Genomic DNA, 26,410 nt, shown 5'->3' on the forward strand with positions numbered 1-26,410 from the left:
TTTGAAGTATGAGGCCTTCCATGTACATCTTTGGGGGAGTCTGCTTTACACCGCATGCCAAACCGTTATTCCAGATGTATTAGAGTGTACCAGATATAGTGTAGCACTTTCAAATAACTTTGTAGAATCAGATTGATATCTCAGGCTATAAAAATGTTGGGGTTTTCTTCTTTTAAGTGCTTTGGGAATAAAACCCAACTGTGGGAATAAAACCCAACTGATAAACAGAGTACAAAACAAAACAAATAGTTTTTCTTATTCTAGATAAAATATTACCACCACGTAAGTCTACTGTGTGAACTGTGGAATGGACTTAAAGACAATGCGTAGGGACTGCACATAGATTAAACTGGTGGGAATTTAGAGGCTGTCCAAATTGAAGCAAAATGTGTGTTCTGAGAGGAAAGGAGGTATAAATCTTGCAATCCTAATCCTGTTTTTGCTGGTACTGATTTAGCCTTAGAGCTAAATTTAACATTGTCTCTTAAGGCTAACACAGACTAATGCGTTGGGTATACAGTGTGTGTACCTGGGGTATTGCTGTTTGGACACAGCATGTGTTTTCCAGGAGGACCTAAGTTTAACTCAGGGGAGAGACAAAGTGACTGTCACCCCCGGCCACAGCAGTCCGTGACAAGCCAGACAGAAAAAATACACCTTGCCTTCCAGACTCCCCTGGCAGTCCGTATTACACTTACCGAAGCTCAGCAGCAATTTGAAAATGCTGGGAAGTTTAGTAATGACTCCAGCAACAAGAAACACATTAGAAGACCATTAGTTAGCAGGAAGAAATTATCAAAGTTGTTAAGTGTGTTCGGTTTTGCGGTTAGTCCTGAGCAGTCAATCGTTTTGTCATCTGCCAACGCTTGCGAACATCTTCCTGCGGGGAATTAGGTCCTGTGTCCATTGCTGGCCCCTCGCCTCCGCCAGGCTGCAGGGGCCAGAGCTGTCACTTCTCTGAATTGACACTTGTCCCACAATTAATCTCAGAATACAGAGGTTTATAAAACAGTGGGTAAGCACAGGACCTTGCAAACGCCGTCGCTTTGGTCCAGGCAGACGGGACCTTGGGTTTGTGCTTGTCTTGGTGCTTGGCGATCCAGGATGCTCTTCCTGACAAACAGACCATGCGTAATCAGCCTCCTGATGGATCTGGGAATCCTGTCCAAACAGTTGGTGGGTGGGTTTTGCTCTGTGGAGGAGCAGGGCCCTGCAAGTCCCACCACTGCAGGCTGCGAGGCTGGCAGCCTCTGTATCTTCTCTTCACCTTGCACAAAAGGCCAAAGATGATCTTTCCTTTTTAAGTGATCTTCCATTTTTCATATCCACAGCACAGTCCCTTCCATAATACACAGAATTTGCGTTATTATGCATAAATTTATATACACAGCTAGGAACACAGCTTTTGTACACAGCTAGGAAAATAGGAAGGAAATCTACTTCCACTGAAGAAAGTTTATGACTATTCTGAACAAATAATTAAAGACAAGGCACTGGCTGAAGGACGAAGCCATCCACTCCACAGTTCCCGCAGGAGCTTTGCAAGAGCTGGGTCCCTGCCTGCCTCGGAGGCAAGATGCCCTCATCCAAGCAGCCACTGCTTGTGCCTGCAAGGACGCGTGGCCAGGGCCTTCCGCGGTTTTTGAGCTGCCGCTTCTCATTCTGCCCATTCCAAGCACGGGAGAAGCTGGTGGTGTGAGAGGTGGTGACACAGATAGGCTGCATGAACGCTGCGGAGAGCACGAAAAACCATCTGGGAAGGGGCTGTACATTGCTGCAGTCATCTAACCGCTGTGTGAACAACACAGAGTCCATCAGGCGATGCTGCGATGCAGCGAGGGCTGTGCAGGCGGTTCGGCATGCATCCACAGCGATTCTGCGCTCCGGGATCTCCTGGGCACCAGCATGCCCACAGTAAGGAAACATGCTTGCTGGGGGTAGGAGGTAGCCAGGGAAATGAAGAATCCGGTAGTCTTGGATAATATTGAGAGGAAAACAGCAGTTAAGGAATCATTTTGTATCAGACAGTGCATCATTATTACCTTAAATGTGCTAATGAAACAGAGAAACAAGAAATGTGGCACTGAGTATAGACAAGAAACAGCAGCCTTAGCTGGTCACAAAAGGGTTTTGCTCGGATGCACCAGATTTAGCCTACAAAGCAGCGACTCTGTGAGTGCAGTGTTGAAACCCCATGGCAGCATGGCTGAGAGAGATGTATTCCCGCAAGCAAACACACACACCGCTGGCATCAAGCGCCTCTTTGAGCTGATGCCCAGCAGGACACTTGCCTTCGTCACGGCTCACAGAAATCAGGCAGACAGAGCAAAAACCCATCGTCGGAAGAAAAACCTTTGAAAGCGAGTTGAAAAGAAACCGCACCGATGGATGAAGCCATTGACCACCGCAACTGCATTAGCGTGCAGGAAGGTCTGTCACAGGACCGTCAGCGAGGAGGGGGAAACCTGACAAAACAGGGAAATCTGAGGGACAGTCGTAAAGAAAAACAGTGTTGAATGCCAGAAGAAGCTCAGATCCTGTAGAGCTGAGCTCTTGTGCAGTCCCCTCAGAGGGCTGCTAAAAAGGTCTGAGGCCAACCATCTTCACTTTGTGCCTTCTAGCAGTAACGTTAGCACTTTAAAACAGCACTACCTGTGTGTCTCAAACTCCATTTTATGAGTAAAATTATCAGTAACCCTGACTCTGATCTCACTCTGGTCCTTTTTTTTTTTTTTTTTTTTTTTGCCTCTGAGTCAAGATTTTGAGCCCATTTGGATGCTTCTAACCCCAGAGTCACTCCAGAGATCATGGTGTGTTTGCTCCAAATCGTTACCTAGGCTAGAACCTGATCCACCACATCTGATAGTCATCCCCAATTTACACCGATTTTAGGAAAGGATGTATGAGTATAGATTATACATGTGTCTGCAGGCACTATTGCCTGAAAACATCACTATATTTCAGTTGTGATGCCTAATTAGTACAAGGGTGACTGCATAATACTGCAAGCCAACAGCAAAGAAAAAAAAAATCTCCCTTTTTGCACCTGTAATACCAAAACAATGGCTAGAGACCTCAGTTGCTACTATGGAAAGGCCTCAGTGGAACAGCAGAATTAGATAAATTGTAGGAGAAAAACAAGCATCATGGAAGAATGGATAAATTTAATAAATTTATTTAAATAAAGTGGAATAGCCAACACTAAAGCAATTACCCAAAATGAAGCACGATATAAAGCAAAATGTTTTGATGTGCTTCTGCATGTGCCATTTGACAAAGCCTCCAGTTACATGTTGATGATAACTTCCAGATGGAGAACACCTTCATCCCAAGGTGCTTTACATGACAGGTATCTTCTCCAAAGGGCTCCCTTTCCTCCTGCAGAGGAGCACAGCGCAGGTTGGGAGCATACCCCAGCGTAGCACAGCAGTTCAGACCACAGCAAGGACATTGGGTCTGTTTTGAACTTCCTGGCGAGTTTCTTTACAAACATAAAAATTTCCCTCTTGTTAAAAAAAAAAGGAAAGTAATATTAGAGTGGGCCAAAAGCCTAAAATTGATATGGTCTATTTCTTTACATGGAAATACTTATTTTTATAGGTAAAGTGAGAATAAAGCTTATCAAGGACTAAAAAATAAATTCCCCAAGTGCAGCACATACCATCACTACCAACTGCACTGCGGGTCAAATTTTTACGGCTTAGTTTCTCTGATTAATGGACTAATACAGCTGAAGCCATTTTTTCCTTCCCAGGCAGCACAAGCTTGGCAAGGTTGCAGATTCTGACTTTGCAATTTCCCGTTCACAGGAAAGATCTATTTTAAATGGGTAAAAGATTAATATTTTTGAGACGGGTGGGATGGGGGGTGGGTTGCTGTTCTCCAGAGCAAGCAGCATTGTGAGAAGTGCGCACATTTCCTCCCAAAAGTCAGCACTCCTGCTCCTATCATGCTCAGTCCCCACCGGCTGAGGACCACGTCGCTGCCAGCCGCCCGAGGATGGGACGTGCCAGGCTTGTGTCTGTGCCCTCCGCTACTCTGCACGTCCTCTCCAAATGGCGAACTGCACTTGTAAGGAGCAAAGAGTGCTTTTAAAACGCAGTCACCTCTTCGTAGCCAGATGCAGTGATGGGAAGGCTGGCAAGAGGTGGCCTCTTTAGACAGCCATAAAAAACGGGCATAAATTTCTTACAGACGATAAAGTTCCTCCTCTGGGATGAAGTAAGGATCAGCTTGGCAGCTGAGCTGGATAGCAAAACCCTTGGCTGTTATCCTCAACAGGGAGCAGAGCGCAGGCTGCTGGCTGGTGCAGATGATCGTGTCCATGGTCTCTGCAGGGCGCAGACGTGGTCACATCTGCGTGCCTGTGCTGCCGGTGGTGGCACGGCTGGCTTTACCCCAGCTGGAGCCTGGCAGCAAGTACCAAGCGTGCCGAGCGGGTGGCTTGGCCCTTGGGCACTGGAGTCAAATGGGAGGTAAACTGGTGTGGTAGCCTTTTGGCATCTCATCAAGATCTTGGGTTTGACCTTAGTATGTCATTCAGGACTAAAATCATCTTCCAGCAATAAGATGGGGAACGCATGGGGAGAGTGAAGCCACATCCAGTGTCAGCTAAGTTAAATTAAGCAATAGGAAGTGGGCTGTGCTCTGGGCTGGGGCTGTGGTTTGCTTGGCGAGGACCTGGCGCAGTCGGTCGTACGATTGCTGCTTGGCTAATGGGCGATTGACACCACGCGCAGACTCTGCCTGGCTTGAAAGCTGATCCCTATGTGGGACACAGCGCGGTGGGGAAATGCAAGGAAGTCTCTGAAAAACAACTTCACTCTTTATGTTTTAAAATGGTCACATGCCACCTCTTTGCTCACAAATTTGAGAAGAGCAGGATTAACTGACATTTAGAGGTCCAGTCCCCTCCATGCTAAAATCACTGCAGCGCATTCACTGACAGTAAAAAGGGCCGGATTGCATTCCTGCTCCTGCTGTTTAAACCAAGGATCTAATCAAATTGCCACATCTAAAACTGCTTCATGAACTTTCCATCAGCTATTGACTACAGCCTAAACTGAACAGAAGCAGCTGTGGAGATGGGGACAGCAGCGCAGATACCATTGCAGCGTCCCAGCGGCAGCAGTGGCGGATACCGCGCATTCTAATGACACCATGTAAATAACAGCTCGTTCCATTAATACTTGCCTAATTAGTGAATTGTTTCAGGATTTACTCCATCCACTCGGCCCTGCAACAAATAACCTGCAGATGTGCGTCTGCAAAAATAATCCTTTGCACTGGGGCCATGGTACAGTACCACCGTATAATTCAGCGACCTTTCATGCTGCGCTGTTTTAAAAACAGATCTTTTCTGTATGCTGGAAGCAGTTCATGGAGATAGATTCTGTTCTAACAGAGGCTGCTCTGTATTTAGAGAGTGTTTTGCTATCATCTCTGTGGACAATAAACATGGATCTGGCTTGTGAACATGTTATGTTAAGAATTATTTCTTTCTTTGTCCAATCATTAAGTCTGTACGCTTAATAAGTAGTTTCAGCTTTTACAAGGTCTTCTATGGGAACAATAAAAGAGAGGGAAAAAAGGGAGAAATGTCTGGATCAGTGCAACACTCTTGAAATAATTTCTTCTTTAGTGTCTTTATAGCAATTTCCACAGGTTTACATTAAGAAGTTAATTCCTTGCTGCTATTGATGTTGAAAATATATTAGAAACACAAATTTAACTTAGCCTTGTTGCTCAGATAGTGATCAGAGCTGGCCAGCTCTTTTGTTTGAAAACATTATCACAACAAATAGCATTGTTTATATTGCATTCGGGAGTTTCTACCTTTTTCATTTTTTCTTCTTTTAAAATTTTTTTGAGAAAATGGAGGGAAGAGGGGAAAGAAAGTGGTGGGAGGAAACCAAAAGTCCAATTCCCTTGCAATTTAGCAAACCACTTTTATTTTTTGTTTTCTGTTTCTTTAATCTGTTCCAAAGACTATCTGCTAGAGATACTGTTCGATTTGGTTACCTACAATTTGGTATACTTGCTGACAAACTGGAGCTAAGGTACCTGGCAGGGCTGGAGAACATTATGTTCAAGAAGAGCCTTAGGGAGCTGGGTTTGCTCAGTCTGGAGAAAAGAGAGCACTAAGGGGCAAATGTAATTGGTGTCTCCAGCTGCCTGATGGGGAGTTACAGAGAAGACAGAGCCAGACTTTTGTCAGAGGTCCACAGCAAAAGGACAGGAGATGACAGCCCCACGTTGCAGCAAGGGACATTCTAAGTAGATGTAAGGGGAAAATGCACAGTGACGAAGGGGTTGGATCCGAAGATTTCCAAAAATACCTTGCAACCAAAATTATGCTATGGAACTATGATTCTAAAATTAGGGTGTTTTTTTCTAAGGATTTATTTCTGCTGCTTATAGGATGGCTGAAATCTTGATTTGAAAAATTCCCTTGGCTGCACTGAAGCAGGGTCATGCCCCTATGACTCTACACCAGTATTGGGAGGATAAAAATCTTTTGGCATAAGTGGCTGTTAAGTACCCTTATGTGATTCATGAGGTATAAAATTAGATCACGATACTTTCTGCGCTCTTATAAAGCATGTGCTTTGAACACGGGAGCCATTTAATACCTCTTGTCAGTAGATGGTATATAGTGTCCAGGAAACGATCAGCAATCTTCTTCTTATGCTGAAATAGCAAGGTAGTGGCTAATTAGTGCAATTTCCTTTACCAAGTGTATATTGCAGAAGAGGGGAGACAGGCTTTTGAATTGTAGCCATTTGATTCATGGGCCTTTTGGCTTTGACAAAGGCGGAGAAGTGGAAAATTACTGTCCCTTAATTTTCAGGCTTAATTTGCGGTAAGAACCTCCCAACAAAGCGTAAAGGAAGGACAGGCTCAAATGCATTTTAGAAATTTGAAGAAATTTTGCCCCTGAGGTTTCTGACCGACTCCGATGGTGCCTGCGGACAGGGGAGGTTTCTTTCTGCAGTCGTGGTTCTGACGTCTCACAGCGAAATGCTTGCAACGCAGGGCGTCCTCCCGTTCTCTCTTTGACAAAACACTGTTGTTTAGGTATTTGTGAGCAGTGAATTGTACTTCCATCTTCTTCTGGATAGGATTTTGCCTTGTCTGCAGCAGTCGCAGTATTGCAGGGCCCTCTGACAGTGCTTGAAGTGACACGAATAACAGCTGTGACGTGCTGTTTGTTTTTTCTGCCCTCATGAGGAGGATGAAGAGGAAAGACCTGGGAGCGCTGGCAACGGTTTGGGGTTGGGGTCTCCTCTGTACTCCAGAGAGGCCAACGGGGTGCTCCAGATACAGGTGCGTGTGATTTAATCGTGTTCAAATTGCTTGCTGCATATGCTTGAGAAAGTGGATGCAAGAAGTCCATCTTGCTCTGGTGATCCTCAGTTTCTGTGGTTTTGCCCCTGAATCCAGGATAAGCTCACGTACGCCTCTTTCCCCTGCACCAGCGAGTGTTGCCCTTTCGGTAGGAAGTTCTCTGTGCCAGAGAAGCAGCGCTGCCAAATGCAGCCTTCATCCTCGGACTCCCACTGTCGTGCAGGTTTGCTAGCACTGAGATAGAAACCCAGCTATCAAATTTGATATGGGGGGCAGTCAGTGTAGAGAGCAAGATGTTCAGAGCAGCACCTTTCTGAAATGGTTTTCCATGGTATCTGACTTTCCTAAAAGCTGATGGTTTGTGTCTGGTTCTCCCCAGCTCCAGCTATTTAAATCCCAAATGAAAGCCTGGCTGGAATTAATTTTTTTCACCTTCTTCCCAAAGGTTGAATTTCAAATTCAACCAAATTTTCCTTTTATTATTGAAAACCAAATCATTATATCTGAAATATGGCTTTCAGATAAGGAGGACAGGTTATATATATGTGTGTGCATATAGGGTATAGGTGGATGGTGTATCTGTGGGAGGAGTGAAGGAGCAGGGGTATTTGTCAAATCCTGAATACACCAAAATCAGAAAGACCTTTGCAACTGGCTTCAATGACACCCAAACGCAAGCCAGAGTTGTTTCAGTTTATGCCACAAGTGAGTGTCTAACATCGCCCTTCCTAAAAGCGCAGCTGTAGCACATCCTCAGAGTTGAGCACGTGCTTAAGCAGCATCCTGAATCTTGTTTTATTAGTCTGAGCCAAGTCTGATACATGTTCATGGCAAAACTGCCAGTGATTTCTGCTGGATCAGGATCGGGTCCTTATGCAGCAGCTGCCCCCTTCATCCCCAAGTGAATGTCAACCAAGTTACTAGCTTGCCTCTTAGGGTTAATCAGGATTTATGTCCTGTTTGGAGAACTAGCTATAGAAATCTGACTTCCTTGCATAGTTTCTGTGATGTGCTTTTCTGTGCGTGCATATATAAAAGGCGCTTGCCTTTCATTGTTTATTAAAAGGAGTTTATTAGACATTGCTTATGTAGCATTTTTGCGATCTTGTTGATGAAAGATGCTATATAAACTGGATTGGATTGGACTGGACTCAGTAAATCTAAGAGCTTGCCAGCATTTTATTGCTGTTTGACTCCAGTGACCCAGCAAAAGAACGGCAGCCAGCAAACGAGCAGAGCTCCTTGCAGCGTTGCTCTGGCACTACTTTCGTTACTGAAATGGAATTTATTACTTTCTATCTATCATGAATATTTGGTAGGAAATTGGAGCCTCGAAGTGAAGAGTCATGGAAGTTTAAAAATCCAAGAGACTGGACAGATGTGCTGTGATTAGTCCTGTACTCTGGCTCACCTTTGTTTAGATAAATAATTGAATGTGTGCCATCAGTAAGACATGCTATTTGCAGTCTTGGAAGGAAATTTGGCTTCCAGTTCTCTAACTGGAAGTCAGAGATGGTGGAAAAAAGACTTATATTCTCTTTTTTTACTTTAAATCTCAAAGGGATGAGTTATTTTAAAACATGGGCTGAATATTGGATCATTTCAAATGAGGTTTAGAAGGCTACTCATTTTTACAGAAGAAAATATACTTATGAGAATGTATCATACTTTGCCAGTTTGTTAGACTATGTAGCAAATGTAAACAGTGCCATCTTTGTATAAAATTAATTTTTTTCTTCCCACCAAATTTCACATCTGTCAAACATTAATTTGATTTAGTAAAATCCAAAGCAACTTCACCTGTGAAACTAAACAAAATCATTTTCTTGGTACAACTCCAAAAAATAAAAGAATGCTATAATAAAAAAGAGCAAGACAAAGCTGACAACACGTATATAAAGCTGAGTCTAAGCAGATGAGAACAGTCAGAAGTCTTTTATTTAACCATTCTGCTTTTTTTGACATGCTGTCTAGCAACAAACCATATGAACATTCCCTTGCATTAAAAAAAAAAAAAAACAAAATCCAAGACAGAAGGGGAGAAATTACAGTCCAGTGCTGAAGGAATCACATATGTGATTCTGAAGATGTTTACATGCACGTAAAATATCCAACAAATGGCTTTTCCAGGGGCAGTAGGGGTGATTTCATTACCTTTTTGAAGTTGTGTGATACTTTCCTCATGCGATTTTCCTTCTTTGCTCAGAGAAAACTCACAGGCAAATGACTTAGTCATTTTGGGGTATCATTATACTAAGCCGAGTACAAGTGCTGATGGTGACCAGCTGTGCCAGTCGGGAGCGACCACTCGATCATTAGTCTGTGGTCAGCCGACGGCGCTGCAGCCCAAGATGCTGCTGGGGCTGGGAAGCAGCAAGGGCCAAAGTCGGTCCTGGCCCTGCAGCACAGCGTGACGGCTTCCCCCGAAGCCCAAAGCCCTAGTCTCTATGGTTTCAAATGGAAATCCCAACACAACTGGTTTCTTTCATTATGAATCAGAAGGAACGATCACAGGAAACACCTCTGATAGTCTGTATTTTGTCCAGAATGGACCCAAAAAGCTTCCCGCTAGATGCTGCTTGCTGCTGCAGTGAGCAAAGCTCATGAGCTCTGTTCTTCCCCTGGGGAGGCTGCCTGCAGCGTTTGCTACGTACCCATCCCTTTCCCTGCATCCCAAAAGCTAAAACAGTCCGAGCATGTGGCTCTCCTGGGAACGCTGACCCGCTGACGCGGTGGGGATGTGTTCGAGGAGGTGGTCTGCCCAGATTTTGTCTGCACACCTCGTAGTGTTTAATTCATTGCAACAAGCCCACGAACCCCAGTGTGGCGAGGCGCGCTGCATTGTGCCCTGGAGCCAGCTGCGAAAGGACACCGGACAGACATTTCCAATGGTTAAATTCCCCAGACCTCGCAAAGTTTTGTCTTTTGCTCATTGCCCAGTTCTGTGCAGTCGCGAGGCCGGATCGCTGCTTTCCTGGGATGGAGTCCGCACCTCCGGTGTGAAACGTGGTGATTCTTCCATGCACACAGCGCAGCGCGGCCGAACCGCAGGGTCTTTGGGTATTAGCGAAATGCGCAGGGTGGCCACAGCCTCCCGCCGCGGCTCCACGACTGTGTGCTCAGCAAGGTGCTGTGACCAGGCACAAGCTGGTGTGCGAGGGGAGGAGATTTAAAGCCCTTTTATCCTTCTCTCCGCTCACATACCCCTGTGTGGTTTACATATCCTTTCCTGAACCCTTTGAAGCTGCTTAGATTTTGCTGCTCCTTTATAGAGGAAAGTGTTCCCAGTTTCTTTCATGCAGTCGCAAATACTAAGTTATGCATTAGCTGCAAATAACTTTAGCAGTTTGGAAGGTCCCTTGTGCTCTCTGAGATGAAGAAAGCACAATTTCTATTCCAGCACCATAAAAAGATGAGACAAAACAGTGCTTTGAGTAGCTAGGAGAGAGGGAGTCAGTTAACAATACACTAAAATAAAGAGCAGCCAAACAGCATATCAGAGAGCTTTCAAAATCATCAGCTGGCCCTCAGTTAGTATGAACTGGCGTGTGTCCACCAAAGTCAACAGAGGTACATTGCTTCTGCCGGGGGGGATCTGGTCCCAGGCTTATGTTCACGGAAGAGGAGTCTATGAATTGTGAATCTTATCAAAACCTTCCCATTAACAATAACGGGAAATGGATTTTATTTCTGGTATTGATGTTAATAACCAGAGTTGAGCAAAAGGGCAGATAGCAGGGCTTCTTTAAAAAAGAAAGAAAAAATGTGGCAAATTTATTTGACTGAAGTAGCTGATGAGAAACATGACCTAGACTCAGGCAAACCATTCATCACTGAAAATCCAACTTTCAGAAAAATCAAGTAATTGGTTGCAATGATTTGCTTTCGGAGGTCTGAGTTCCAGCTTTGCTGGTGAAGGGTAGGTCTCTGTTGTTGCTCCAGTAGATCCTCCTTTTTTTTCTGCTTTATTCAGCCAGTTAACAGAAATAAATAAGTGCACATATACCTACTGTGGTCATAGGTGCTGCTGCATTTCCTAGACAGTAAAAGACATGCACCCTGCTCTGTGTCATTCACCCTCAGCTAGGGACAGTGACGGGAAGTGGTAGGGCTTGGATTTTGATGAGTTACACCCAATGTGATCATAAATTATCTCCTTACACAACTGTGGAAAAAGACTGAGTCTGGAAACCATGGCAAAGTGTATGTTGAGCGACTGTCTACAGGGAGGCTATCCTCTCTTACTCAAGATTTTGGTATGTATCCCACAGAAAAGCAAACAAAAAAAGTGCATTGCTTCAGTTTTCAACCATGTTGCTATAAATCTCTCCATGTGAATTATGGCTAAACTTCGCACAGCTACTGCGCTACTTCATTAACACACTTGCACTGCAGCTGGGTCTTGTCTGTGCATATTTTGGCAGATAGACCTGGCTCTCATTTGGACTTTATATATAATATGAGAAAACAAGGATTTTTTTTAAGGTACGTTGTTGGTTCACTTTCATAGCTGACTAATTAATATTTGTAAGTTAATTACTGTATTTTACATTTGCATTTTTGCTGCACTGCTTATTTCTGAAATTCAGGATGATCAAAGAAAAGCACAGAGCGGACACAATAAGTAGCCATCCTAACAAAGACTCCTTTGTGCAATTAAACACAGCAATGCTGTGGCTTTTGCTAACTCAGGTCTTGAAGACACGGCACAGGCTCACATGAGTTGATGTTATGATATTGTCTGAAGAAGTCTAGTTAAAAAAAAATTCTACTTTTTTTCAATAGGAAATTGGTTTTTTTTGGTTTAATACCTTTGTCAAGAGAAGTGTTGGCTTTCCATGAAAATGTTAGCCTGTCATTGGAAAAAAAACAAAAATGGAAATATCACTTGAGAATAAATGATGTTCTTAGAGTTTCAACATTTGGAAGTCAAATATTTTCTGGATTCAGCTTTTTAGTGAAATACCAACATTCTCTGTTGGCACTTCTTTCTCACAGGGCAGGCTTTCTTGCTTTTGGTTTGCTGTTGAACAAAATGTCAGTGGTTGACTGTCACGTGCTTCCTTGACGCTGTTCTGCAATGTAAGAGCTGAACATGCAAGATTTTTTCATTAGCTGCTCTACTGTATTATCATTATTTTCTAACAGCCTACTACCTGGGATAACAGTGATGATATATCTAAACCCACATAAAATGTCAAATGGCTCTTATGTCCCCTAAATTGAGACTCTTCTGACATTCATAGGTCAGAAATAGCATGTCAGACAGTGGATTTGACCTGCCTGACCACATACTGAGCTGCTGCATCTTCTAGTAAAGCTATCCCATGCATCAGCTAAGCTTTAGAAACTGCCCATGTGTGTGCTCCTAGCCCATGACAGATGAGAAGTAAATTGCTTCTGCTTGACTCACTTTTGTTTGGGTAAAGCTATCCTGAAGGCTGATTGTCTGAACCTGCAGCATAGTAAGGGTACCTGCAGCATAGTAAGGGTAAAGTAAGGATAATAGTTTATTATAAAAACTCACTTTTTGAGTCAATGTAGTGATCGCTGTGCCTGCTTTGCTCCTAGAAGACAAATATTTCCTGGTGTGGATTCTTCTGTTTGTACTGTTGACATTTTCAGCAAGCTCTAAGAGTGTCCTTAACGTATAATGTTCATTGGAAGCTAGTATGAAACTTTTCTTTTTCCCTTCCTCTTTACCACTTCTCCTTTCCCACTTCCCCTTTCCCCCTTTCCTTTTCTCTTCCTCTGCATTTCCCCCTCCCACTTCTCTTCCTTTTCCCTTCCCTTTTCTTTTTTCAATAATTAAATGACCATTACATATCATTTTCAACATAAATGTCGTGGTAGAGCTTTGGAGTCTCTTCTGCTTGAGATAACAAAAAACTGTATAATGCATCAAGTAGCTCTGAGCCAGCCGTCATCAGATGCCATGTCACTGCCATGTTACTGCTTACAGATACAGATTAAATCTCAGTTAAAATTTTATCCTATTATTATTCACATTTCCATAGAGTTGCAGCTCTGGTAGGACTCTGAATCACTCCCTTCTTCCACAGAAGTATTTTCTCAGTTCAGGGTACCCCACTCTCTTCAGCCTGACCGACCTGCTCTGTAGCATGGGAGCCTGTGCATGGCACGACAACCAGCACCAGCCTCCTCCTGTCCATCTCCCAGACTGCCTAGAAGGTTTGCCTGGTTTGCCCAGGATAGGTCAAAGACTAGAGGCTGGGGAGAGCTGTTCAGTTTTTGTCCACTGGTACCAGTACCACCTTGGTACTCTGGACTTGAAGGGAGGGAAAGCACACCCTGAAGACCCTGGAAAAAAGGGTAAGCTCAGTGCCCTTCCTCCAGCTGCTGAATGGATGGGCAGTGGTGTCCCAACAGCAGGCCAGGAGGTAGCTGTGGGCTGGGGGAGGACAGCAGCCCTTCACCAGGTGGAAACAATTATGGGAAAAATTATCATGAGCCGCACTGGATGAGTTACTACTGATAGTTCCCAGATAAACTAACTTAATAAAGTTGTGGCTTAATTGAGACACATTCCTTTCATCCTGCCTGTCTCGGGCGATGCTATCAAATAGCTACAGCTCAGTGACACACTGCTGGGAGGCAACTGTCCTGATACACTGTGTGTCGGGCACTGGGGGGGACCTTTGGTCTATAGGTCATGAGGATGCTAGTGTAAAGCTCCCCTCATGGTCTGCAAGGCGATGGTCCACAGAAGCCTGTAATGAAGGCAGATCCTCAGAGCTGGTGCTCAGCTGTTGCCTAGTCATGGATGTGTCAAAAGTTTATAGCTATCAAATGTTTGTCCCCGATTCCCAGCTTCTAACATTCGGCGACCCAGGACAGCCTCAACCTTGGCAGCAGAGGGGAGTAGTTAATCCTCTTTCGGCTTCTCTTGCAGCCACCTTTCAAACACAAGAGTGACTTTGCTTTGAGAGAGTCCCATGCTTTTGGAGCTCAGCAGTCCTGAGCTAAGGTCTGTGGATTTTGTTACAGGTAACAGGGTTGAAAAGGTAGACACTGCGGTGATCAAATCACGTTGCCCAATACCCTCTGTGAATCTGGGCTTGTGCACTTTCCTGAGTGAAGACTGCACGAGAACCAGAAGTTGCCAGGTGACTCTAATATTTTAAAGGCTGGACCACCCTATTAAAGGCTGTAACAGATAGATCTGCTAAAAGCTACTCCTTTTGAAAACCAGATTTAATGATAATGAATCAAGTTAATTTCCACATCTTAGTCATTGAACTTCCTACACGACTGTGCATTATTTACAGTGTTTGATGCATGCTCATATGTACAGCTGCCTAGCAACTGCCTTGCTGAAAGTTATTCAGTCATTAAAATTATCAGTGGGGACCCCCTCTTACCTCTCATTATGTGTAATGAGATTGCTGCTGTGCAACGTTGATTAGACATGTCAACCTGGAGCTGGATGTTTGAAATAAGTATTACTATTAAAATGCCTTTGCTAATGATCAACTGATGTGTCTATCATTTTGACAGATTTCTCTCCAGGAATGTAAAAGGCTAAAAAATGCAAGCATCACAGGGTTGAAATGTAATGTTCAGAGAAATGGGTATTGCTTTTCCTGTGCATTAACTCCAAAGTATCAGCTCCCCTGGCAAAATCATGCTGATAGTCTGTGGAGTACAGAGTGCCCTAAAACAGAGATCTGTAATCTTGAATTGGGAAATTATTGTCTGGGGGAATTGGTTTCTGGAGTGTAAGCCTGACAGCACCATATCCCTCCTCTGTGCTGCTTCATTAGATATGATTTAAAGCTCCCATGATGTGGAAAAATGTTGAGGAGAGGTATTACAATATTTCTGAATCTCCTTACCCGTAAATCATGGGAACATTCAACAAAATTGAAAAGGAGACTCAAAAAATTTTCAAAAACATCTGACTCACCTGTGGAACTCATTGCCTCAAGATGCCATCGAAGCTAAGAATTTCAGAAAGGGCTTGGACATCTGCCAGGGTAGCAAGAATATCCAGTTGTTTTAATTAAAACAAACCCTCCGGCAAGGATATGCTAAGCTGTGCTCCAGGGTGTCAGTGCAATATTCAATGGTTGTAACTCAGCGTGCAGCAGATTCTCAGACTTGTGTTTTTCTCTAAATCACATGCTGTTCCTCAGTAACAGAAATAGTGTATAGGACTAGCTGGGTGTTGGCCAAGTCCAGTGAGGCAATCCCTGAGCGAGGACTTCCCTCATGCCCTGCGATACAAGGAGCCACCAGTCCGCTCTTTCAGCATAAGACGTGTCCTAGGCAGGCCAGCTGTGGGAGAGGATTTTGCACAGGGCAAGTGATTTGGCTGTCAGGAGAATCCAAGAAGTCAGAAAAATTCACAATTAAGCCATGAAAAAAGAACAAATCCAGCCAGAAGCCACCACTGACTAACAGAGTTCAGAAAAGAAGGGTTGCTCCTGAAAGGTGCCCAGCACGTGAGCCCTTGTCCAGGGCTAGGTGCAGTTTAAGGAGCTGCCACGAGCTGCTTAGCTTTTGACTGGAAGGAGCCTAATGCTGACAATCGGGTGGGAATTTAAAGGGTAAAGGGTAGAAATGATAAAGGCTGTGGCTCGCCTACCCTGGTTAGTTCTGGCTGGCACAACTGCATGGACCAGCATCTCACAGTGGATGCCCTCCTCTCCTCTGCTCTCAGCTCTCTCTCTCAGCTCTCTTTCCTTTAAGCCAGGCTACAAGCAAGCCTCTATCAGTGCCTTCCCCCCATTCTGAAGACAGGAGGAGATGAATGTGCACTTGGAAAGCCATCAGCACAGCTTGCAGCATAGGAACAGCCTCCCCGATGCACCTTTGAACTCCTTCCTCCTGCATTTGTTTGTCTTGCAGATAAAACTCCACAGCAGTGTTTGGAGAAAAGTCTAATGAGGGACCACTGTTTGCATAACAAAGTGAGGCTTCCTCTTCAAATGCTCAACCTTCATTAAATATAATTTATATTCCAGCTAATCTCTGGAAGTGGAAAAAATATGCAGCCAAAGTTTGTTTTTGCATAGTTTGGAATAATGCATTGTTTGTTTTAAGTGGTCAGTGGCAACTGATAGTTGCTTTGAATTCAACATAATGATGATTTGTGATGGGCTGTGGATTGTAAAGGGGAGTGCTGTGTCATTGACTTCCATGACTTTAGCACTCTTCTGTGTCAGTTATTGAATTAAAGGGTAAGATCAAATCGATGGTTTCTTAGTTTTGCAGATATTTCAACATGTACACAAGACATGAAAAATTCTGAATCTCTAAAATAGACAGCTTTTTCTCCCCAAACCCATGTAGACCTGATTGAATAGCACATTGAATGGAAGTTTGCTTCTTTTGCAGCAGTTCTGGTAGTTGCCACCTTGGGACCCTTCAAAAGGTCACCCAGCCCCTGCAGCGAGTAGCTGACGAGCGCAGGGCGATGAGGACTGCAGCCGTCCATGAATGCTCCTCAGCGCCACTGGGAATCCTGGCGGCTTATTGTAGTTTCCTGACTAGAAAGCAAACAGGCAGATATAACCGAGCACTTAAATGTCATTACAGCCTAGCAATAACAAGATATATTTCTCAGCACTCAGACTTATTTTCATATAGTAGAAAGCATAAAAAAGGTCTGGTTTTACAGAATCTCCATTATAGTTTTGTCCCTTTGTCTATGTAAAATACTCTGTCTCTCTCTCCAGTTGAAATACTCAATACATTGCACTTATCACTTTCCAGGTTTATTAAAATATGAGAAATGAATGATAACATTTATCTTGTGTGTACTCCTAGCTGAGATCTACCCCTTTCTGTAAGTTTACACTGTTATGACAGATGTTTGAAAACACCCTTCAGTTTATCATAAAAATTATGACCTGGGTTGAGTGCATGGACAGCACTGAGGTGTGCTGTGTCCTTTCAACATGGAGAAGCAGGATTTTCAAAAACCACTTGTAATTTTGAGTGGCTCAGTGTTGGGGTACCCAGCCCTATGCTCCTCAAGAGTTCTGTATTGCCTCAGGTGGCCGGCCATGCTATCATAAATGTCTCCAGTCAGACACTCAACAGTCAACTTGCCAAAAATGACTGATCACTGAAAATTATAGCTAGGGGCCCTTCCTTAGCTTCTTGTGTCGTTAGCTGCTCTCCAGAGATCCAAAATAACCTTGTTTGAGGAACAACAACGCATTGTTTTTAATTTCACCTGTGATTTTGTTCTGTGGATTTTCATACTCTCTCTGAATTATTGGAAGAAAATTTTCTTTTAAAAAAGTTGCCCATTTCCTTCTGGCATCTTGCCTGTAAGTAAACATGCATTCATCCCACAAGATCAGGGCATCTGAGAGTCACAGAACATCCCAAATGTCCCGGCTGGAAGAACAGGCAGCTGCAGATGTTGGGGTAAGAGTGAGCCTTGGTTTTACACTTAAACAGCAGTTTGTGCAGCAGGGCTGAGGGAAGCCTTCCATGTGGAGGGCTTATGTTGATAATCCTCTGTCCAGTTCACTGGGCAGTGTTGTAGCATCATTAGACAACTCGTGGATTGAGAGGTGGGTTTCTGTGTTGCATTCTTTAATGTTGAGATACCTCCCCACCGTAAGCAAAGAGTCCTCATCTTATTTGTTTCATCACCTCCATAACCATGATCTATCCATGACTATTTTTAAAGGCAGCACCAGCCTTTAGAGAACTTATTTATTTATTTATTTATTTATTTATTGTTTTTCAGGAAAAAATGCTGTAAGGGTTATAAATTTGTTCTTGGACAGTGCATCCCTGAAGGTATGTGATTTCACTGTTCTTACCCTTCGTGTCCCAGTGCATTTGTCTTTTCCTGTTTGCCATGTTATCTGCACTGCCAATTTGGAAGAGCATCCTGATTTAACCGCAGACTCAGCTGTACCTCATGTATCAGTGGGGGAACTGTTTCCAAGAAATTGTCAAGCAAATAAAAAATCAGTGTCTTTCAAAAGTTTCACTTAGCATGCCAGGCTCGATCCTCCCTAAGTACATCTGGCTGCACAGATCTTGTAACATGAGCTGGTGCAAATGCTGGGCCACATTCTGCTCTTGGATGTGTGTGCGGGAGCCATCTGTGCATCCAGAAGCACGTGTTTCCTGACTGATGCCTTTCACAATGTTGTATGAATACCAGTACTCAGGCTCTGGGCAGAACCCAAGATAAATTACAGCAGGGGTGTTAGACTTTCATTGGGATGTATGCCAACGGTTATGGAATGAGAGGCGGGAAGAGCTGCATACCTCTTGGATCCATCACAGGTGATTTGGCTTATAAGTAATGGGGGGGTCAGTGACTAGGTGAGTTAGTCCAGCTTTTAATTACCTATTTCCTGAAGACATCAGCAAGGGGGCGAGCATTGCTGAATGGTGTCCCTGTCTTCCACCACCTCTCCTGTTGGTGGGCATGGCCTTGTCATGGGCATGGCCTCCTATTCACCAGCTGGCAGGGAGATACTGGGAATTACTTGGGGTAGTTCATATTGCAGAGAAAAGGAAATGTCCTGGAGAATTGCCCCTACCATTTATAAAGACAGTATTTGGGTCCCAATGCCCAGCAGTTCCTGTAACAAGATCTCTTTTAGAGAAGAGTGGGAGGGTTTGCAGGTGAAGCTGAGACTCCCAGGGGAAGCATGCTGCGCGACCGGATGACTAAGATGTGTTTCAAGGGCCTGATCCAGGCAAAGACCAGGAAGCTTCCAATGATGTCGGTAGGTTTGGATCAGACTCCCAGGAATTACTCACATCAATGCCTCATACCGAAATCCTTCTCCTACAGCTTCAGCCTCTTTCACAGATGCCAAACTGCCTGCAGAGTTGCAAAGGCGTCCTGTGCCACTTGGCCAGCTGGCACCCACCACTGAGACAGGCTGAGCTCTGCCTGCCTTTCCCTTGGTGCAGGCATCTGTTGGGTCCCTCTTCTCTACCCAGCCAATGATTTTATATGAGCTGTAGCTATGTAACTTCTTCAGTCATTCCTACTGCTTTGTCCGATTTGTATGAAATTGGCTGATTGATAGGCTCTGAAGTTATTAGAGAAGAGGAACTGTCAGGCAGAAGCAAATGACCAGATAGTACAAGCAAATAAGCCATGTTTCCTTAGGGAAGCAGATTTAAAAAATGGTTTATGGCAACACATCCTTCTCTGATGATATATGGAAAGCCTCAAGTTGATCTGAGAGTTTTCTTAGTTCAAGATGGCAATGTCTTGAAAAGAAAAGTGACAAGAAACTTGAGAGAGTCAGCTGTTTTGGGGGTTGTAATCTCTGGCCAGCAGACTCTCCCCAGCTCTGATCCTGCTGCTGTTTTCTTTTTTGTGAGTATTTTTGCTGTTGCCTGGAAACACTAGCAGACTGGTTACAGAACCATAAGCCATCTTCTCAAAACGGGAATTGTATTTTTGCTGCTTCCTTGAGGTGGAACTGCTCACTATGCCAGCCCAAGCCCCAGAGGAGCTGGGTACTGTTTGGGTGAAGCTGGTGCTTACAAGGACTTCCTCTGCCTGTGGTTTTGCAGTGAGTTTTGTCTCGGTGCCTGGGGAGTGAGATCACAGCTTCAGTGTGAGACGGACACTTGGAGCAGAATATTATGCTGTGCTGTGCAAGGTCATTGTTTGTGTTGAAGGCAGAAACCCTGAATCCTTTCAAAGTGGAGAGAAGCCAGAATCTCTGTAGTCTGGCCTCCAGCTTTCTTATTGTGTGTAACATTTTTATATGCTGATTATTCACTAAATATAATGGATACAGCAGAAGAAGTAATAGGAACAAAAACAAAATGAGGGCCATGACAATAAATTATTGCAGGCTTCTAATTTTTATCTCTTGACATTTTAGGCAATTATGAGAGCAGCTTTTATTATGTACCCGCTGACTTCAGTTAATCATGTCTATTAACTGGATCTCAGTAACCTGAGAGTTTCTACCATTAATTGAATTTCTCTGTTGTCTGTGGCTTCTTTCCCTTTTTATCTCCACTCCCCTTTTTTCAGCTCGACCTATATTTTGCCTTGAACTTCACAGGGCACAGCAGTTGCTATAACATCTGAGACTATCTGGGCCTTTGGTGTAGGGACTAGAAACATGATTCAGTGAAGGGCTCATTTCCCTTACTCCGTTACAATATATCACTTGGCTCTTCACACATTGTTTTGGTATAATCTTGACAAGAGTGGCTGTATGAAATGCATATCTCATCACAAGCACATAAATACATTACAGATGTGAGTTTATTAGAGCACATCTGCACCATTTAATACAGTACTGGCAAGTCAAAATGCAGAGGAGTAGTTTCAGCCCTGTCTTCTCTGTCATTTAGCAGGGGGTGCAAGGAAGAAGGTTGGGAGAGGGATAGACCCTCCTTTGTCCTCTCTGTCACAGCTGCCTCAGGAAGATGCCGATCTCCTTTGCCGGCAGCTGTTGTTTAAGCAGACTCTTTCCCTCAAGGGCTGTGCCTTTGTCCATGAGCATCTTCGGTTTCTGTCCCATTGTTTCTCATCTGTCCTTGAAGAGCAACAGAAGGCAGCGCAGCCCAGTGAACCTGAGTCCAGGCACCCAGGTTCTACATTTCTCTTTGCTTTGCACACACTTTCTCTCCCTGGCGTTCAGCTCCAAGAGCAGGGGGTGATGCTCCTCAGGAAAACAGAGAGTGGAGTTTACTTTGTGTCAGTGATTTTCCTCTGTAACGTCTCTTCCTGCTCCACTTGACCAGATAAACAGGTCAAAAGAGAGCTTTTCATCCTTTTTTCAAAATGGTCACCCTCTTCTTTGCATTGGAGACTGACAGCTCCGACCAGGCCCTGTCTCACAGCTTCACCAAGAGTATAGCACAGACCATTGTAGTCTGAAACACCCTCCCTATCACTGGTTCATTACCTGAGTGTCCTGGTTGTTGATTAATTCACACCAAAGTACTCTATGGCAGGCAAATGCTAATTATGTCTGGTCTTTCCTCACTAATGCTGTTTCAGAAACTCTTTCTTGGTGCAACTTGCAGTGTTGCATTGTCATTCCTGAATTCGTTGAAAGCTAAACGTGAAGGCATTTGTTATTTTGCTTCTGGTTTTCATATTTTCCTAAAGTCTGGAACAAACTGATCCTCACCATATGACTTTGATTCATCCTCAAACCACATTTCATAGGTTGGGCTGGCAGACAAGGGGCTTGCACGTGGAAGAGATGTGCATCCTCAGATCAACAGTGCACACAGTGGTGATGCACTGCAGCCAGGATTTGCTGCACCTTTTGCCCAACTTTGTCCTAGCTGTGAAGACACCTCCTGAGACAGTCACGCTGCCTGGGACCAAAACTCTGGAGACACACAGCTACAGGACATGGGACCTGCCCACAGCTACCATGTGATCTGGGTTGATTCCATGACTGTGTGGGAACCACCACCTGGAAGTACTTGGGAAGATTTCCACCTCCTGGACCTTTCCCTGTTTCTGTGTGAAAATAAAAATTTACATCAAATGATCTGAAATCTGTCCACCATCTCCTCCATCAGTGTGAGACATGGAATCCTGGTTTCTCTTTTAATGTGAAAATATTGGTTTGTTTTTGTACAACTCGATGGGCTGAGAAGAAGCATGGTCCAGAGGTTAGTATGGAATTTAGGAGAACTGAATGCAAGGAATCCCATGCCTCTAGTGTAGTTTCAGAGTCAAATATGTATATACTGATAAATGTGGAAGAAAGGAATAGGTAGAAGGGCAAAAAGAGATGGAACAGGGAACTGTGGAAACACTTGGAGAGTTAGCACTAATTATATACCAAAGGTTAGGTTTTGAGTGTGCAGGTCAAAGCCTTTGGTAAAGCAGAGGCTAGGTTTGAAAATATATTCTGTATTAGGCAAGCTAACCAGAATTCAGAGCACCTACAAATACAGGTTATGTGTTTTTGTAAGGGAATGGCAGGGCTTTATGGCAGAAAAGACAAATATGTGTTGTGAGGAGGAAAGAAATGTCATATGGTTTCACTTTGGTAAGGCTTTTGAGATCATTTCAAGTGGCATTCTGACAAGCAGCGGTCTTGATGGAGCTCTTCCTAAGGTAGATGCACAGGTCGTGTTTGAAGAGTAGTTACATGAAATATGGCAAAAGAGAAAAGATTAAAAACAACTGAGTTGTTTAGTCTAGAGAGAAGAAGGCTGAGGGAGACATGATAACAGTTTTCAAGTATGTAAAAACTTGCTGCAAGAGGGGAAGTAAACTGTTCTTCATGGCCAAGAGTAAGAGGACAAAAATAATGAGCTTAAATAGCTCTAAGGGGAATTTAGATTAGACGTTAGTAAAAAACTTTCTATCTGCAAGGATATTTAATCTCCGAAACAGCCTGAATGGTGGTGGGGTGTTTCCAACCCTGAGGCTTTTCTAAGTACAAGCTAGATGAACATCAAATAGGAACAGTTCACGTATAGCTAATCCTGCTTGTGGTGGGAGATGGTCCCTTCCAGCACTGTTTTTATGACTATATTAGAATACATGTACTCATGGAAGCACAGGGAGGCTGCAGCTCCCTTGGCCTCTATTCTGAATAGGTTGAACATGGCACAGGCCAAATCCAGGCATCTTTGGCTCAGAGGTGGGCATATTAGCATGCCTTCCAGATGTCTGTGCCCCCTCCATGTAGTCTTTCCAGGTCTCAGCCACTTGTGGGCAAAGACGCACTGCCAGCAGTGCACTGAGGATTTGTGCCCTGCTCTGTACAGTGCCAAATGCTCAAATTCTACTGCGTAAGGGCCATTATTTTAAATAGACTGATTTTATTTCAGTGAGAAATAAAAATTGTATTCATGCCCAGGAAAAATACCACAAATCCTTTATATCTGTGAATATTTAGTAGTGCTAAATGTAGCAGGAGCTTAAAGCCAAAGTGTCACCTAAAAAGTCCAAACTAGCCCCCAGGTGGTCTATGTTTGAAGGCATTGGCCCTGTTTTTGTTCCATGCTTGTACAACGCTTTGTACCCTGATTCCTGTGAGAGGGTCTGGCACTGCAGTCACGGTATTGGGGACGGATTTCAAGAGTTAAAATCAATGCAGCCGCAAAATAAAAAGGAAATAAAAGATGCATGTTATTCAAAAGGTAACAAACACAAGGGAGGAAATGCTTGGCACCATTACAATGCTATTTTTTGGTCTAAAGGACTTTGATGTGACATACTGGCACCACAGCAGCTTGTTAATTCGTATTTGGCAGTTTTCTGTACCCTGGCACACTGTCACTTTTACCTCCAGAACTACAGATGTGCTCTATATAACTAACGCAGCAAATGTGGTTTCACTTGCTTTACCATCTATTAGTTCATTTTAATTGTTTGGAAAATTCATCGTTCCCAGAGATGTCTGCTACCCATTAGTGTGAGTCAATAACGAGTCTGGGTTTATTTATTTTTTACTGTGCATATGCAAATATGTCGCATTGTTGGGAACTTAGTCAAAACACTTACATTTCTTTTAGACCTGTCTGATTTGGAACAGGAATAGGTTATTTTTGCAGTGGCCCTCCAGTATCCTGTATTGGAGGGTCACGTGCAGCAGTGGCAAACAGAGTGAATTACTGTGTAAATGATGACATTCCTGTGACACGGCCACAGAAACTGCTACTTCTTCTGGCATAAAATCTGAACTTCAGGAGGATTTGCTTGAGGTGGTTTTGGGACTGGACACTACTGTATTTCCTTTCTCCTCCCTGCAAGTGTTCCCCGCGGCGCTGCTAGGCCCTGAGCAAGGCACCGTGGTCCTGTGCTTCCTTTCCATGCATCGCTGGTGCTTCCTGCAGAGCTTGCTCGAGTCATCGCTCTGTGGTTCTTGCCCACGGTGTGTGGCCAGAGTTGGGTTTCTAAGCGATGGGATAGCAGTGCTGCAGGACCACCAGGACCAGCACCCAGTTGACCCCCAGGAGCCGAAGGGGAGGCTTTCCAGTCATGCAAAAGCTTTATGCACATTCGGATGTATCCACTGCATGGGAACGTGCCTCCTGTGAAAGCATGTCTAATCTCCGGGCAAGGCTCTGCTTTGCTGATGGCAAGGTCAAGATAAACTGCACAAGTCCTTCATGCCAGCTTGACCCCGCAGTCCCAGGCTCTGTTTCACGTTGGCATCAATTCCCTGAACGTCAGCTCTGTTGCTATATAACAGTGAAATCAGAAACAGATTCGCCCTCCTGGTTTTGAGCTGAGACTTCAGAGCATCGTTTGTGATTCCAGTGACAAGCTTGGCCAGTGACTTATATCCGAATCTTCACATTGCTGATATTAAGAGTGACAGGGGTTTTGTAACAGTATGTTCTTTGCTAGAAGGGTTATAGCTGGTTTTGAACAATTACTGTGTGATTTTATTTAACTTTCCCTTATGAGATACTTTCTGCCTGAATTTGGCAGTTATCCTCATAGCGTTTCCCAGTATTTTGCATAGGAAATGTTGCTATCAGCACTTAAACATTTGTGGAGGAAAGCAGCAAATAACTTTTATGTAACTTAATATTTCTGTGAGAAAAATTCCTAAATTCTGCAAACTGGGAAAGTGCCCCTTTCTTAAAGTCCAACTTTAAGAAACAGTTCAACTATTGTAAGGCTGTAATTAGCAATTGCAGTTTTGCCAAAATACATTGCTTATGTTTCATGAATGTTTTCTAGGTTTCTTCAATCCTCAGAAATAATGTAACAAGACTTTATTAATTAGAAAAGACAGAGGGGAAATGTTTGCTATCAAAGTGCTGCTACTGCTATTGGTGTTTTCCTAACCGTATCTTTCTCTCTCTAGACTATGATGTCTGTGCGGAAGCTCCTTGTGAACAGCAGTGCACAGATAACTTTGGACGTGTCTTATGCACCTGCTATCCTGGGTACCGCTATGATCGTGAGAGGCACAGAAATAGAGAGAAGCCTTATTGCTTGGGTGGGTAGAATTGCATGTTAAGTTTATCTCTGGTTAATGGTGTATCCTGCTTCTTCAGGTCTTTTAGCAGTCAGTTTAGATTTGAAGCCTTTCTTGTTTTCTTTACTGCTACAGAATAAATGTAATATCTAAAACAGGCCATATGCACTGAAACACTTGGAAGTGTTTGGGCTGATGTAATTTTTTCCTTTATTAATTCCCCTTGCAGATTTTGAGCAGTATTCTGGTTTTTGGCCCAAGAAGAGGGGCACAATTCTAACAGCAGCCCTCAAAGCAGTATAGCCATGCCTAATTCTGAAAACCAGCCCTTGGGTTTTGATTCAGATAGCAAGCATCTAACTCAGGATTGATCTTTTACAAGCAGACTTTCTGCGGCTAGTGCCGCCCAGCTCAATAGTCCTGCCCTGCGGGGCTTGCTGCTCCAGTGAGCCAAGGTTTGCAGAGTCAAGCTTTGCTTGTGTGCTCTCTGATGCAAAGAAACTGCTAAGTGGTGTTCATCTATAAAAAGCCAAGCGTGTTAATAATAATGCAGTCTGCACAGAGCTCTGGCCTGAGGTGGCAGCAGTTATTCATTTATTCAAAGTCAAAATCTCCTTATCCTTTAAAGGAGGTCTTTTGTTATATTTGAGGTCTGAACCCCCTGGCTTTAGGACATTTTGAACGCTTTTTCCTCCAGATATCGACGAGTGTGCCACAAGCAATGGGACACTCTGCTCTCAGATCTGTGTCAACACTGTGGGCAGCTACAGATGTGAGTGTCATGAAGGCTATACCCGGGAGGATGACGGGAAGACATGCACCAAAGGAGATAAAGGTATATGCTAACGGGTGTTAAAGATCCTGGGCCAAAGGGTCTTCTAAGAATTTAATCTCTTGTAGAGAGGAAACCCAGGGAAATGTGATGCAGCCAATGCCAAATTTGATAGGAGCTTTGTGGACTCAAGTTATTTAAAAGGAAATGCACTCTCCAAATGCTGTGATACACTTCCGTAGTCCCATATCAGCAGCATTCCCAGAAGCAGCCTAAGCTGGTAGGAAACGTGGTATTAGCTTCTCACTGGCTTTCTCAGGGGCCTCCGAGGGCCTGGGGTGTTTGTCCTGCAAAGAGGTGAGAGATGCGGTGCTCTGAGCACTGAAAGCGCTGGGGAGAC

General features: G+C 44.0%; 1 protein-coding gene across 2 annotated transcripts in view; it reads left to right on the forward strand.

The window, feature by feature from the left end:
- The window catches only part of CCBE1 (collagen and calcium binding EGF domains 1), a 112,015-nt gene that overhangs the window by 64,957 nt on the left and 20,648 nt on the right, over positions 1-26,410 (forward strand). For both annotated transcript variants that reach the window (XR_010886978.1, XM_067316254.1), the window contains exons 3-5: positions 18,077-18,129; positions 25,125-25,259; positions 25,936-26,073. Coding sequence is in view for 1 of the 2 variants with exons in the window: in XM_067316254.1 (XP_067172355.1) it covers positions 18,077-18,129; positions 25,125-25,259; positions 25,936-26,073 (326 nt within the window). In the remaining variant the exon portion in view is untranslated. The remainder of the gene's footprint in view (positions 1-18,076; positions 18,130-25,124; positions 25,260-25,935; positions 26,074-26,410) is intronic.

The sequence above is a fragment of the Apteryx mantelli genome, chromosome Z (assembly GCF_036417845.1).
Source record: "Apteryx mantelli isolate bAptMan1 chromosome Z, bAptMan1.hap1, whole genome shotgun sequence".
NCBI classification, from domain to species: domain Eukaryota; kingdom Metazoa; phylum Chordata; class Aves; order Apterygiformes; family Apterygidae; genus Apteryx; species Apteryx mantelli.